This window comes from Benincasa hispida, chromosome 4 (genome assembly GCF_027475165.1).
Source record: "Benincasa hispida cultivar pf3 chromosome 4, pf3_genome.v1.1, whole genome shotgun sequence".
In the NCBI taxonomy this organism is placed as follows: Eukaryota; Viridiplantae; Streptophyta; class Magnoliopsida; order Cucurbitales; family Cucurbitaceae; genus Benincasa; species Benincasa hispida.
In genome coordinates, this window is record NC_143481.1 from 12,951,746 (window position 1) to 12,966,449 (window position 14,704).

Below are 14,704 nucleotides of genomic sequence, written 5' to 3' on the forward strand. Positions count from 1 at the left end.
TAACAAACTTAACATGTTAGCTTGTCCTATGACTTTCTCCGATTGATTTAAAACAAGACGAACAAATCAAGTTAGTAAATATTTGATTGATTTTTAGTATAAATTTTATTTTTTGTTCTTTCATAAAATCTATAATTGAATTATAAAGTTTGAGGTTATCGTGTAACTGAGATGGTTGTTTATGATTGTGGGACTTTTACAAAAAGAAAAATAATAAAAGTAAAGTTTTCACCCTTTGTTTGGGAATTTCATTTTCAAGAAAATAAAGATTCAAATCTTTAATCTTTAATTCGAAATTATAATATCTTGATAATTGAGTTATGTCCACGTCAACAAAATGAAGTCAACTTAGGAAAGGTGAAAATTATATATATATATATATATATATATATATATGTAATAATGGAGGCTATAATTGTATACATTTGTTTGCTGGTTAGTCATTGTTTTTCCTTTGACAAAATGCCAACAAAATGCTTGCAAATGGGCAAATGTGGCTTAATTGCATTATACTTTCTTTTGGTTATAAGCAATAGAATTGGATTTGTAGTCTCTCATGAATATGCCAATGGAGTTCATATTCCACAACAAATTCAAAGAACATCCTATCACTTCCAACCCCTCAAAAATTGGATGAATGGTAATACATGTATTCTTCCAAATTTTGTTTTTACTATTTTCCTCTACCATTTATTTTTCTTCCATTTTCTACTTTTATTTCATCTTCTAATTTGGTGTTTTCTTTGACTGAAACTCACATTTGATTGGCGAATCATCGATTGCTTTATCATATCGTGTAGATCCAAATGGTAAGAATATTGTTGAGCTTTATATTAACTATACAATTTAACTTTATACATATCTCTTCCTAATATAAATTTGTAAACAACAATATTATGATTTATTTACTCCAGTGATGTTTATTGATTTAAATTATATATATCATATCAAAATTTTCAAAAAAGAATATGACGTTATAAATAAAGAAGAAAAGATTCAAACCTACAACTTATAAGGAGAGACATTGTTGTCAGTTTAAACAATGTTAAAATCATCATGTAACTTAATGAAGGAAAATACTTGATTAGTTATTTTAGATGATGAAATAAACTACAAGAAATTCCCCAAATTATTGGCTAAAAATTATAAATTTTTCCATTTGTTGAATGACAGGGCCAATGTTCTACAAGGGAATTTACCACTTGTTCTATCAACACAATCCCAATGGAGCTGTTTTCAACAGCAAAATGGTTTGGGCTCATTCAATATCACACGATCTAATCAATTGGGTCCATTTGAATCATGCCCTTGAGCCCAGTGATCCATTCGATATCAATGGTTGCTGGTCCGGGTCAGTTTCCTTTCTCCTCAAGAACAAACCCTTAATTCTCTACACTGGAATCGATTCCAGTTTCCAGCAGGTTCAGAATTTAGCAATACCCATCAATTTCTCAGACCCATTTCTCGAAAAGTGGAGAAAATCCTCCCAAAATCCGATTATAGCTCCTCCAAATGGCGTGGAGAGAGACAAATTTAGAGACCCAACAACGGCTTGGCAGGGCCCAGATGGAGAATGGAGAGTCGCCGTTGGAGGCCACACGAGCTATGGAGGAGCGGCGATGCTTTACAGAAGTGAGGACTTCGTTCATTGGCATCAATTCAGGTTTCCTCTTTATTCTTCTCGAGATTCTGGAACTTGGGAATGCCCTGATTTTTACCCTGTGATGCTTAATGGAACGAATGGGATTGACTTCTCTAGTGGATTTGGGTTTGGTGTTAAGTATGTGATGAAAGCTAGCTTTAACTCTCATGATTATTATACATTGGGAAGTTATGCCACTGAGAAAGAGAAGTTCACTTCTGATTCTAGTTCTGGGTTTGATTTTAGAGGAACAAACTTAGGGTTGAGATATGATTATGGGAAGTTTTATGCTTCCAAGACGTTTTATGATAGTTCAAAGAAGAGGAGGATATTGTGGGGTTGGGTTAATGAATCTGATAGCAGAGAAGATGATATCAAGAAGGGGTGGTCTGGACTGCAGGTAAATCCTGGGATGTTTGTAACTTATGATCCATTTTCATGTTTTAGATTATGGAAGTATGAACTGGACGACTTGGAATTAATCTTGGTTCTTAAACTTTGAAATGCAGGCGGTTCCTCGAAAGATTTGGCTCTCTAAGACTGGAAGGCAGTTGACACAATGGCCAGTCAAGGAAATTGAGATGTTACGTAGAAACCATTTTAGCTTGCATCATAAAGAACTTCGAGGGAGATCAACAATGGAAATTCTTGGTGGCTCAGCTTCTCAGGTTAGTATTTCGTTCAGTGTGATCAATTGATTCTGTGAGAGCCCTAGTTAGAGATAGGTTAGGATCATTAATAGAATATTAGTATTGTTATTATTAGATGATATGATATAAAAATTTACCTTCACCCATTAGCTTAAGGTTTTTGGGTCATTCAGTGATTTAACAGATATTAAAAATAACATATTAGTAAACAGGTATTAAGTTTGTTAGGGCTTTTAGTTATAAATAGAGGGGTGGGGTTGAGAGGATGATGTGAAGAATTTTTGTGGGATTTCCTTTGGAGAATTTGGGATAGAATAGGCCACTCGAAAGACTATGGTATATTATAATTTCTTCATAGATATTGCAATATATATTTTTATCTTTTAGTGTTCTTTGTGTCCTTTGTTGTTTTTGAGTGTTCTTGTTAGGTGGTATCTGTTATATTCAACTACTATTCATTATTGATATTTTTCTCAACTTGACTGTTTGATTGATCAAATGGTTCAAGGTCGACGTGGAGGTTTCGTTTGAATCCCCAAACTTAGAGGAGGCTGAGTCGGTGGAAACAAGATGGGATGATCTTGATCCTCAATTGCTGTGTAGTAAAAGAGATGCATCAGTGAATGGCAGAATTGGGCCATTTGGCTTGTTGGTTTTGGCCTCCAATGACTTATCTGAACACACTGCAATATTTTTTCATATTCTCAAAGCTCATAACAGATATGTAGTGCTCATGTGCAGTGATCAGAGCAGGTTACATCCATGCCAATGGCTTTCTATTTACAAGCATTTTGAAGGTGTTTTTTTGGATTGCAAACTCAACTGAATTGGTTCTCTTGTAAACTGATAGGTCTTCTTTCAGAAAGGGGGTAGACAAAACCACTTATGGAGCATTTGTAGATGTAGATCCATGCCACAAAAAGATATCGTTGAGAACGCTGGTACTTACCGATTAGTTTGTGTTGTTTGCTTAGTTTGCTCATTGTTTTTCATCTTTTGGCATCGAATTTGCAGGTAGACCACACTATAGTTGAGAGCTTTGGAGGAAAAGGAAAAACTTGTATCACGTCCCGAGTATATCCGACTTTGGCTGTTGCTAACGATGCTCGCTTATATGCATTCAACAATGGAACTCAAACTGTAGTGATTTCCAGTTTGGAGGTTTGGAACATGTCAAATGCTCAAATCAAATGAGTTTCTGAATCACCGTACCTTCAATTTTCCTGCTTATGTTAGATTTTTTTGTGTTGCATTTGCAAAATAAAGAAGCTACTAAGTGATGGTGTTTGTAATCTTCTGTATCTGAACAAAAATGGATCAGTTCATTTTAATTATTGCTTATTTGATTAGGAATCTGAAGTTCGATTTCAAATTGCTATGCATTTTGAAGCCTTTTACCCAACTAATTTGCATTTCTGACCCTTACAAATTTTGTGAAATGATTTGTAATTATTAAGTAGGATGACACATTGTTGAATCGTTCCTATTAAAGCTATGGTTTCTATCTCCAACTCAAAAGTATGCAATTTCAATTTTATTTATTATTCCTTCCACTGCCATATTTTTGGGTAATGGGTAGAAATAGCATAAAATATTTTTGAGTTATATATAAAATATTTGAGTTATATAAATAGCTCTTTTCTTAAAAAAAAATTATTCTATCGTGTTTTTCTGTCGACTATCTCGATCAGAATTGAGACCAAGAAAGATCTTTTTTTATTATTTTTTATTTTAAAAAAAGTATCGGCTACGAAATTCCCCATCTTCTTTCTCTTTACGTACTTGTGTATGTAGTCATTAAATTAAAACGAGAAAAATATCAAAATTTATCCTAAATTTACAAGTTGGATTTTTGTCAAAATTAGTGAGGCATGTTATTCAATAGTAAATTTTGTGCAAGTTATGGTATTATTAAAATTAGTGAGTTTTTGAGATTTTTACATTGGTCCCCTGGTAAATGGTTCCCGATTTGATTAATGGTTAAGTAAAATATTGGAACTTGTCAAATTTGCTAATAAAAATCGAACTTTTTTATCTAAATAAAATTAGGAAAACAATTTATACATAAGTATTTTAATTATTGTTCGGATGTAACTAAAATTTGATATTTTTATCTAATCCACCACGTTAAGGATATAATTAAAACCTACCGTTTGTGGCACTTGTATCGTTACTGTTGACATATGCACACTCTAATCGGAAAGATTATTTTGAAATATATTTAAAGTTGAAGTATAAAAGAAAAATATTTAAAACTTGTTGTTATTGAAACTTACCCTAGAATTGTTTGTATATTTTGTATAATTTAGTCATTTTGAATACAAAGGAAAGAACTTTAGTAGATGGGTCCGCCAAAAATCCACTCAGCTTCATTATCCATTAAGGTTAGCCGAACACGTTATGAAACCATCAAATTTGATCGAAACAGACGAGTTCCTCTTTATTTTCGAAGGAAAATTAATAGATTTCGATTTGGAAAATGGAATTACGTAGAGAGAGATAAGAAGGATAAAAAATCGATCCCCTTTGCGTGTATTTCCATGCCTCCACCTGATCACAACCAATCAGGACCGTCGGTTTACCTGACCATCCCATCAAGTTCAACCTTTTCTTTGGGAATCGTAGCGCTATTTCTTCTTCTTCTACTTGTTCTTCGTTCTATTTTGTTCCCAGAGCAGAAGGGGAGAAAACGAGGGAGAATTTCCTTTTTCGAGTTTCAAGATTTCAGAATAAAGGGTTGTTTTGTTTGGTATCAGATACCAGGGAAGAAGAAGAAGAAGAAGAAGAAGCCGTAAATTGGGTAATCTTTGTCTTCTTTCATCTTTGGTTTAGCGTAAAATAGAGAGAAAGTAAGAAGGGTTTCGAGGAATGCGTGTAGAGGATGCCGATGATCTTGAAATGGGGGATTCAAGATCAATTCCGATTTCACCACGAGCTTACAAATGGGTGACGAATTTCCATCGTGATTTGTTGGCGGGGGCTTTCATGGGCGGACTTGTACATACCATCGTTGCCCCAATTGAGAGGGCGAAGCTTTTGTTACAGACCCAAGAGAGCAATCTGGCCATTGTTGGGGTTGGTCGAAGGAGATTCAAGGGTATGTTTGATTGTATTTTTCGCACCGTTAGGGAAGAAGGCATTCTTTCTTTATGGAGAGGCAATGGAAGCAGCGTTATTCGTTATTACCCTTCAGTTGCCCTCAATTTTTCTCTTAAGGTATCATCAATTTCTGTTTATTTTGGGAGTTTCTTGTTCTTGTTTTCTGATTTTATTTGCTAGTAGGTTCGAAATTTAGATAATCAGGTTATTTCGGAATGTCTGGCGAATGTGATGGAGGATCAATTTGTTTCTTGGCAAATGTTTTTGGTAGAATTTTATATGCAAAAAATCTTGAGAGAATGAGATGAAGTAATGACTGGTGGAGAACCCCTTTCTTTTTTGTCTTTTTTTGTTTATCTAATAGGAGTAACAAGAAAAGATCTTGGTGGTAGTAGCAAATATTTAAATATTAAAAAAAAATTGGAGTAACAAGAAATATGAACACAACAACCTACTGTTAACTTGGGAATGTTGTAATTTATCATGGTCTGAGTGAATTCATGAATCAGTTCTTGCTAGAAGTTATAAATTAGTAATGCTGTGAGGACAGAAGCCAAATGTTAGTAAATTTTAGTTTTGTTCAGTTTCTCCAAATTCTTATTGTGATAGGAGATGAGAAATTAAGAGGCTGAATGGCTGATGATAGTTCATTAATATGCTTGTTCTATGCCATAAGCTATCAGTTGGTGAAGAGTGAATATTAGACAGAAATGGAGAGAATATAAATATGCACATATTTCTGTCATTGCGATTTAACCTGCGCATATCTTAAAATCTTAGTTGTAACCTCTTTTGATATCTCTAAGCTGGCTAGAAATTGCTATGTGTGGAAAAACTGGCGAATAAATGAAGATTGTTCTTGAGGTTTTCTTGCGATCCATTCCTGTAAGCTTTTTGGTAGATCTGCATTTTGTTTCAGAAATCTTTCTGTTGTATGTCTTTCATTTTCTGGTGTCTTAAATATATCAATTAGTGGTTGGAGAAGTGGCTTCTTTTTGTAGACTGATGTTTTGGCTCATTTTGATTGGGAATTGCTATTCAGTTTAAAGTGAGTTTATGGTTTCTGAATATTGTTTCCATAAACAGGATCTATATAAAGACATGTTAAGGAATAGCTTTGTAGATGGTCACTTTCTTTCTGGTCCATCAGCCAATTTTATTGCTGGAGCGGCTGCTGGTTGTTCAACATTGATTTTAATATACCCTTTAGATATTGCACACACTCGCCTTGCTGCTGACATCGGAAGAACTGATGTTCGTCAGTTTCGAGGCATCTGTCATTTCCTTTCTACCATACGCAAAAAGGATGGGATTCGAGGGGTTTACAGGGGACTTCCAGCCTCTCTACAGGGAATGGTTGTGCACAGAGGCCTTTATTTTGGTGGCTTCGACACCATGAAAGAGATTTTGGTAGAACAGTCTCAATCAGAGTTGGCACTATGGAAGCGTTGGGGAGTGGCTCAAGTGGTCACAACTTCAGCTGGATTGTTGTCATATCCTTTCGATACGGTTAGAAGGCGGATGATGATGCAATCTGGGTTGGATAAGCCAATGTACAATGGCACCCTGGACTGTTGGAAGAAGATTTATCGAATGGAGGGGGTTAGCTCTTTCTATCGAGGTGCTGTTTCAAACATGTTTAGGAGTACAGGTGCAGCTGCGATCCTAGTTTTGTATGATGAGGTAAAGAAGTTCATGAAATGGGGTGGGTTGTAGTTAAGATGGAAACTGTTTGTCTGACATTGATGACATCTTGTAGAAATTAGCATGATCTAAAAGAACACAAAATTTTAACAGGGAAAAAAATATCTTGTAGAGTGAGTCCAGAAACGAGCTCGAGTTCGTGCTCGATCTCATCCTGTAACAGTGTTCCTAAATCATTCATTTGCCTTCTCTTTCTCGGCAATCACTTGAACATTGATTTTTAATGTCATATATCAAATAATAACAACATCAGCAACAGGAGGGAAAAAAACAATAATAGAACAGATTCTGATATGGAAAGGAAATTACTTTGTGTTCTATTTCTTCTGCAAACTTTTTTTCCCCTTTACAAAGCTCCTTTAAAGAATGCTTTGCTGACATATATTATCATACTAGAGAAGTGGGACTCTGTCTCTTTACATGTATTGTATTTCTTTCTTTATCTTTGTTGATGGAAAATAGGGGTTCTTGTGCAAGGGAATATGTTTATTGCTTTTGGGGGTCGGATGAGGCACGGCATTGAGAAACCCTTTATTCTTCTCCCTTTACTTGTAAATAAAAAAGCTGTAAAAAGTAGTTTGGATAAATTACACCGCTCCTAAAGTTTAACCATTTGAGATGTGTCTATTTGAACTGAATTTAAAAAAAGCACGTAATAACTAATTCTCTATCGTTAGAAAATGATGTTTGAACTTGTGTCTAATAGATTCCTAAGATTAAAAATAATATAGTTAAACGAAAACGAGTTTACTATTGTAATTCATCCTAGTGACCACTGATAATTCTGCAGCAATTATGTTATGTGGCTTCCAAGTTCAAACATCATTTTCTAACTTTTCTTGAGTAAAAGCATATTCAAGATTAGATTAAAATAATGATGATGATGATATAAAACTATTTTTGTGCTAAGTGAATGATAATTGATAATTTATTGGAGGAGACTGATTGTCATGAGAAATTAGGTATATTTTTAATCTTCATATCTAATCTAAGTATTAAGACTAAGAGAGAGTCATATTGTACGGAATAAAAGATAAATGAAGAATCGACAAAACCAAAATCAGATTCATATATATATATATATATATTTCTTAATATATTACACGATAAAAGAAAAGGAAAAAGAAAAAAGGCCATTGTTTTTGTTGGGCAATGAGAGAATGTTTAGGCTACGATAACGCCCAGAGGTTCATAGTGGCGATGGGAGACTTTGCCAATAATTACAAAAGTACCCCACGAAAGTCGGACAAAGGCAGCAATCCTCTGCATTGCATCTGCATTGAAACTAATCCTCATTTCCCACCTTCAACACTGCACGTGTCCCACCTGCAGCGTTTCAGTATCATTTTTCCATCCGATTCTCTCAAATACAAATTTTAGTTTCTTCTTAGTTTCTGAAACTTCATTACCAAAAAGGAAAAAAGAAAAACCATTTTGATTCTTAATTTCTAATTAAAAATATATCATTTTCCTTTTATATATATTTGAACTATTATCATTTATGAGAGTTCAACAATCTTGCTATCACAATTTTTGAACTAAAAAAATAATTTAATATAATATTGAAATATTGTGGACCTTGTGGTTATTATTATTTCTTGGATAATTGTGGTTATTAAAAAAATAATTATTTGTGAAAATAAAAATTTGATAATTATTTTAAATGAAAAGTATCCTGAAAATATATTTAAATATAGCAAAATGTTATTGTCCATAAATGTTATTATGTATTTTTTTATATGTTTTCAAAATTCGAAAACTTGAAAAGGTGCTTAAAAAAACTTATTTCGTTTTAGAATTTGGCTAAAAAAATGTTAAGAAAAACTAAGACAATACGATTTTAAAAAAGGAAAGTGAAAATAAAGTTTTTTTTTTTTTGGTTATTAACTTTCTACGCTAATGTTTTCAAAAATCAAGATAGGTAACTTATTCATATTATTAATAATTTCACTTTTACTTTTCTACTTTGAAATATATACTTGCCTCCTTCCAATTTTCTTATTTGATTTTCTAATTTTTTTTAGAAATATTGAAAACACTGTTTTAGTTTTAAAATTTCAACACCATCTTTAAAAATATTGGTAGAAAGTAAAAGAAAAAAAAAAAAGACTTATGAGTAAAATTTGTGTTTATGAACTTAATTTCCAAAAACAAAAAACAAGACTCTAAGCCATATGGTTTTGACTTTTGGTATCTAAAAATTGTACTTTTTTTAGTATATCTGTATGGGTGGAGATCGAATCTTCGACATTTAAGGAGAAGATCATGTCAATTACTCATAAACAAAACTCATTTTAGCGAAAATTGTTCTTATTTTCTCCTAATTACTTAATCACATGTTTTTCGTAGTAAATATTTAAATTCTTAATTAAATTTTAAAAACAAAAATGATATCTTTAGAACTACCTCTTCTTAGTTTTCAAATTTTGATTCAGATTTTGAAAACACTACTAAGATGTAGACAACTTAAAATATAAAAACTAATAAATTGGAGGGACCATATAAGCATACGACAGACTTTTATTTTTTCAAAATCAAATAATTATTAAACAAGTCTTAAATGAACCTTAATTATTATTACTAAAATTTGATTTAGACTTCAAATATTTCACGAATGTCATAATAAAAAAAAATTGAGAGATACCAAATATAAATTTCAATAATAAAATTAAAAAGAAGAAAGATGATCAAATCAGCCCAAATCATTATTAAGAACATCTAAAATGAAATAATTATAGTTCAAATGACTTTTTATTGTATTTTCGAATTATCAATAAATTAGAGGCATACCGGGAGAGCTCCAACTTCGATAAGTTTAGGGATGAGATGGCCACTAAGATGGAGAGCAACAAGAGATTCCAAGCCGCCGAAGCTAGCGCCGCCGATGAAAACCGCCGGCGCTGAACTGTCCCGAACAAAAGACGATGAAGGAACAGCGGCGATTTCGTCGTGATCGTCAAGTTCGATGACGGTGGGATGGACGCCGATGATGGCGAGGAGAGTTTTCATGACGTGGCACATGCTGCAGGACGTGCGGCTGAATATGATCACCGGATGCTCTGCAATCAGCCGCCGGATCCGAGTTTCCGACGATTCATCCACGTCGATGGATAGGGAGGAGGAGGAGGTCGGAGACGGAGGAAATTCCGACGATACGACGTCGTTTGGGCAGCGGTGCATCGCCGGAGAATCGGGAGAGACTGCGGAGAGAAAATATTGGGCGGGTCGAGAGAAAGGAGAATCGTTAAATTTGCGAGGGGGCAGGGGACCTGTTAAGTGGTTTATATATAATTTTTTTAAAATTTAAATTTAAATTTAAATTTAAATTATTATTATTATTCTTTATTTATTTTTGTGTAATGAGAGTGGGTTGCTTATGTCATTTGATTTTTAGTATCAAATTTGTATTTTGGACCAATAAAAAAGGAAAAAGAAAAAGAAACGCCTTCTATTTTATTGGTGTTTTTTTCCTTTTCTTTTTTCGTTTAATTATTATGAAAAGTTATTCTGAACTTATTATAAGCGTGAATGTTTTATGAATAATAATATATAGAAAATAGCTTTGTAATTTGTTTTAAAAAATTTTAAGCTTTTAGATGTTTCAATTTCAATAATACTATTAAACTTTAGAAAAATTAAAAAAATATTTTATCGTTAATTTGAATGAAAATGGTCAATACTTTGTTTCAAAATTATTACTAAACAATCAAAAGTTTTATTATTGTCATTAAACTTTGAAAAACAAGGTTCGAAAAGACTTTTATATACATAACTAACTTATTAAACTTCTAACCTAATATTCAGCCAAACATTATATTTAAGTCCGAATTAGATTCTTGATTTCATTATTCTCATTTTTTCTTGTTATAGCTTATACACCTTGATTGAAGGGATAGTTTTAGAGATTGAAAAATGAAAGAAGGAAAATAAGAGAGTATTAACAAAAGAAAAGAAGAAAAAATAGGAAAGTGTTAGGTCAAAAAATGAAGCTGACTAGAGAGATAAGATAAACGGTTTCAATCTATATACTAACAGTAAGTACATTTTTTTACTTTTTTTTTTTTAGGTTGAGAGTATTAATGCGATGTTTGAAAGTTCATAGGTATTTTAGCATTTGAGGTATTAACTGTTTTCATCCATATACTAACGGTAACTGCTAAGGTATTTTAAACCTCTTCTTTTTTTAGGTCCAAGGGTATCGATCAAACTTTTAAAATTTTATGAGCATTTTTTTAAACAAAATATTGATTTTTTTTTTCAAAACTAATAGTAAGGATTTTTTTTTTTTTTTTTTTTTGAAAGTTTGGTTTTATTGAAGGTATTGAAAATTGGAAGTTCAATAATATTTTTTTAAGACTGTTTTCAAATGTAGGAAAATAAACTAAAATATTTACAAATATAGCAAAATTTTACTATCCATTTGAGATAAACTGTGATAAATTACTGTGTTTATCTGTGTCATGATAGATACTGATAGTCTCTATTCGGTCTATCACAAATAAACTATGATATTTTTCTATTATTTGTAAATATTTTCAACGATTTTATCATTTAAAATGATTTCTCTTTTTTTAATAGAAAAAAAAAATAAGAAAGCAAGCTTCCACCAATGACCAAACTTCTTCTTTTACAAGGAAATGAAAGTGGAAGGGCCTCAAACAGGGCCAGTGGAATTCTCTAGTTTATACTACTTCTGCTTTATATTATATTATATTATATATATATATTGACACTTTTTTTTCCTCATAAATTGAACGTAAACCATCCAATGAGACTAACAATATAAAAACATAGCATCTGATAGGATACTCTAATAGTATAAAAGTCTTTTTTTCCAAAAAGAAATTAATCAACTCTAATATTTAATGTTAAGTAACTTTTTATCTTACATGCAAACGATACTCTTCATTAAAATATAATTAATTAAAATATTAATGATCACGTGACTAGTATAATATCAATCATAAACACATGCGGCCTAGAATATGGGAAATAGATCAATGACCAAAGTAAAATAAGGGAATAAAATGTTCATCTCCATTGATTTTAGTTTTGTTAGATTGATTTCTTTATATAAATTAATAGCAAAATCAACGCATTATCGAAATAAAATATATTATCAATTAGTTTGTTACAACTTATTACGTTGACTACTGATCGTAGCATGAAAACTTTGTTATTATCTAGTCACTCTGATGTCAATTGGGTTGATGATTCCAATGATCAACGTTCCTCACAAGTTATTGCTTCTATGTAAGTAATTCTCTCATCTTTCCGGTGTGGTAAAATACAAACGGTTGTTTTCGTTCTAGCACATAATCTGAATATTGTGTCCACACTGATACTACTTTTGAGCTAAAATAGTTTCGTTGGCGCTTCTTACTAATATGAGTGTTCCTCAACAATTTACTACCTTAATTTATCATGATAATTGCAGTATTATCTAGATTGCTCATAATGATGTTTTCCATAAACATAACAAACAAATTGAAAGTGATTGTTACCTTGTTCATCATTATCTCCAAAGAATGCAACATTATTCTCTTACAATCTATCTTTACTACAGAAGCAACCAATTGACATATTCACAAAAATATTATCACATAGTCGCTTCATTCAGATGCTTTAGAAACTCAAGATAATTTTCATATAGGACATTTTTAAATATAAAAAAATATTTACACTTTATAGTAAAAAGTTCCAAAAATTACAAAGTACGTTTGGAACTTTATGCTATAAAGTGTAAATATTTTTTAGATTTTTCTATATTACCTCCTTGAGCTTTGACTTTTGAGGAAGAGTATTACCATATATATAGTTGCCAATATAGAGCTACAAAATTTAGATTTTCCATATTTAAACCTTCCTTGGTATGCTTCTATAGTCTTAGTATATATGTATGTATATTGTAAAGACACATTCAATAACAATTATTCAATAAAGAATGTACGTTAACACTCTACTTTGTACCATATGTATACGTTGTATCAATCTCTTCAAATGTCTATATTGTTCTTCAATTATTGAGCTCATGTCCCATATTTTTTTGGTTGTTGTTGATTGTTTTATTCATCTATCATATGATTTTTTTATGTTGTAGAAATCATGTGAGTTGATAATTCAGACCTATTTACCATGGCACCATTCAAACTTTATTATTGGATTCTTCTCATTGTTTTGTTTCCATTACAATGATACTACCCATCTCTAATAGATACCATTGACTAGTTTTCTTAAGTTTAAACTTTATTTATTGAATTATGTGACTTGAAACTATATTATTCACATTAACATGCTAAGACACATACTCAAAGTTGCATATAAGATTCATTTCTTGAAATTAAGACAAAGATAAAAGACAAAAATAGTTACTTTTTGTATGATGAAATTGCTTTAATGATAACTTACGGAACATGATACTTGATGAATTAGAAGAACTTTAGAGAAGAAAATTATAAACTAACTAAAAGAGAAAAAAATTTCAATGCTTAGTGTATCATACATGTTAAATCTATCATCAACGAAATTTACTACTTATCAAAATTGTTATAAAACTTATATATAGATATACAAAATCGTAACTTTTCAAACAATTGAAAAAAAATTGTTCGATAATTTCTTTTTCTTTTGAGTTTAATTACAAATTTCATGAAGGAATTTGAATATTTAATCTCTTAATCGAACAAATGTACTTCAATAAATTGAGCTAGTTCTAGTTGGCTCGGATTTGAGCATAAATGTTTGGCTGAAAAAAGAAAAAAGGGCTTAGGTGGTCCAAAGTTTTTATGGAAATAGACGGGTGGGTAAGATGAGGGTAAGGCAATATGAAGGCAACTCATTGACACGACACTGGGCTCCACGTGGAAAGTGTTAGAGAGAAAATGAATTCACCTTTTAAGATGAAAAACCTAATAATACACATAACCAGACAAAACAATCAATCAAAACTCAATGACGTGGCATAACAAGACTGGTTGGTAGAAGTGCACCCCGGAGTAATGGGTGTTTTGTGAAAAACCCCATAATAAAACCCGACACTTTCCACTTCATCGTCACATTACTGAAACGACACGTCGTCCACACTCTTCTGTTTACTTTCTTTTTTCCGTCTTTTCCTTTTCCGCACGGGTTTGGGAAGCTGACGACGAAGGGATGACGTGGACCAATAAGGGGATTCCACCTCATCGGTGATTGGCGATGGTGGGGTCTATCTGAGGAAATGGGGTACGTGGCCGATGCCGCCGCGTACGGCGTCTGTCTGCCACGCCCTTAATAATTGATGAGTAGATTGAAAATTTTGCTATAATTTTGCCTCTTCCCTTTTTATATAGTTAAGTTATCAAATAATTAAAATGATGATGTGATGGAGTATTTTCGTACATTCTATTGTACAATTTTCTTTCAAGATCTAATTATCACGATATTTTATGTTTGGACAAATATGAGTAGAATTAGGAAATTTTAGGATGGAAGGCATATTTGTAATAGTTTTAACTCATTATAATTTATAAGGTAAAAGATTTTTAAAAAAAAATGTCGTATTCAAAGGTCACTAAAATTTCTCTTTTTTTAAAAAAAAAAAATATATAATTCAAGTTACATAAAGTTT

General features: G+C 31.9%; 3 protein-coding genes across 4 annotated transcripts; 2 read left to right on the forward strand and 1 right to left on the reverse strand.

Annotated features, from left to right (window-relative positions):
* Nucleotides 1-1,169: 1,169 nt before the first annotated feature.
* On the forward strand, nucleotides 1,170-3,694 carry LOC120075131 (beta-fructofuranosidase, insoluble isoenzyme CWINV3-like). The gene is made up of 5 exons (XM_039028305.2): nucleotides 1,170-2,042; nucleotides 2,152-2,310; nucleotides 2,801-3,045; nucleotides 3,143-3,233; nucleotides 3,307-3,694. Exons 1-5 carry the CDS (start codon nucleotides 1,179-1,181, stop codon nucleotides 3,484-3,486), a joined length of 1,539 nt encoding a protein of 512 aa, XP_038884233.1. The 5' UTR covers nucleotides 1,170-1,178; the 3' UTR covers nucleotides 3,487-3,694.
* Nucleotides 3,695-4,692: 998 nt separating this feature from the next.
* Nucleotides 4,693-7,400, forward strand: PM-ANT (Mitochondrial substrate carrier family protein). Its single transcript, XM_039028236.2, has 2 exons — nucleotides 4,693-5,508; nucleotides 6,478-7,400. Exons 1-2 carry the CDS (start codon nucleotides 5,161-5,163, stop codon nucleotides 7,105-7,107), a joined length of 978 nt encoding a protein of 325 aa, XP_038884164.1. The 5' UTR covers nucleotides 4,693-5,160; the 3' UTR covers nucleotides 7,108-7,400.
* A 746-nt stretch (nucleotides 7,401-8,146) lies between these two features.
* LOC120075875 (glutaredoxin-C6-like) lies at nucleotides 8,147-10,365 on the reverse strand. Of its 2 annotated transcripts, none has more exons than XM_039029606.2 (2): nucleotides 9,886-10,365; nucleotides 8,147-8,406 (listed from the first exon to the last, which is right to left on the reverse strand). In XM_039029606.2, exons 1-2 carry the CDS (start codon nucleotides 10,273-10,275, stop codon nucleotides 8,401-8,403), a joined length of 396 nt encoding a protein of 131 aa, XP_038885534.1. In that variant the 5' UTR covers nucleotides 10,276-10,365; the 3' UTR covers nucleotides 8,147-8,400. The 2 variants fall into 2 exon arrangements, with proteins under 2 accessions (XP_038885534.1, XP_038885533.1); XM_039029605.2 differs by having other exon boundaries at nucleotides 8,147-8,421; nucleotides 9,886-10,358.
* Nucleotides 10,366-14,704: the final 4,339 nt, after the last annotated feature.

Bases quoted from the DNA above. Each gene is read 5' to 3' on its own strand.
- LOC120075131 (XM_039028305.2), top strand. From the start codon at position 1,179: ATGTTCTACAAGGGAATTTACCACTTGTTCTATCAACACAATCCCAAT. The intron at 2,043-2,151 runs GTAAATCCTGGG...TTTGAAATGCAG, and splicing joins AGGGGTGGTCTGGACTGCAG to GCGGTTCCTCGAAAGATTTG. The intron at 3,234-3,306 runs GTACTTACCGAT...TCGAATTTGCAG, and splicing joins AGATATCGTTGAGAACGCTG to GTAGACCACACTATAGTTGA.
- PM-ANT (XM_039028236.2), top strand. From the start codon at position 5,161: ATGCGTGTAGAGGATGCCGATGATCTTGAAATGGGGGATTCAAGATCA. The intron at 5,509-6,477 runs GTATCATCAATT...TTCCATAAACAG, and splicing joins CCCTCAATTTTTCTCTTAAG to GATCTATATAAAGACATGTT.
- LOC120075875 (XM_039029605.2), bottom strand. From the start codon at position 10,275: ATGCACCGCTGCCCAAACGACGTCGTATCGTCGGAATTTCCTCCGTCT. The intron at 8,422-9,885 runs GTATGCCTCTAA...GAAACGCTGCAG, and splicing joins TCGAAGTTGGAGCTCTCCCG to GTGGGACACGTGCAGTGTTG.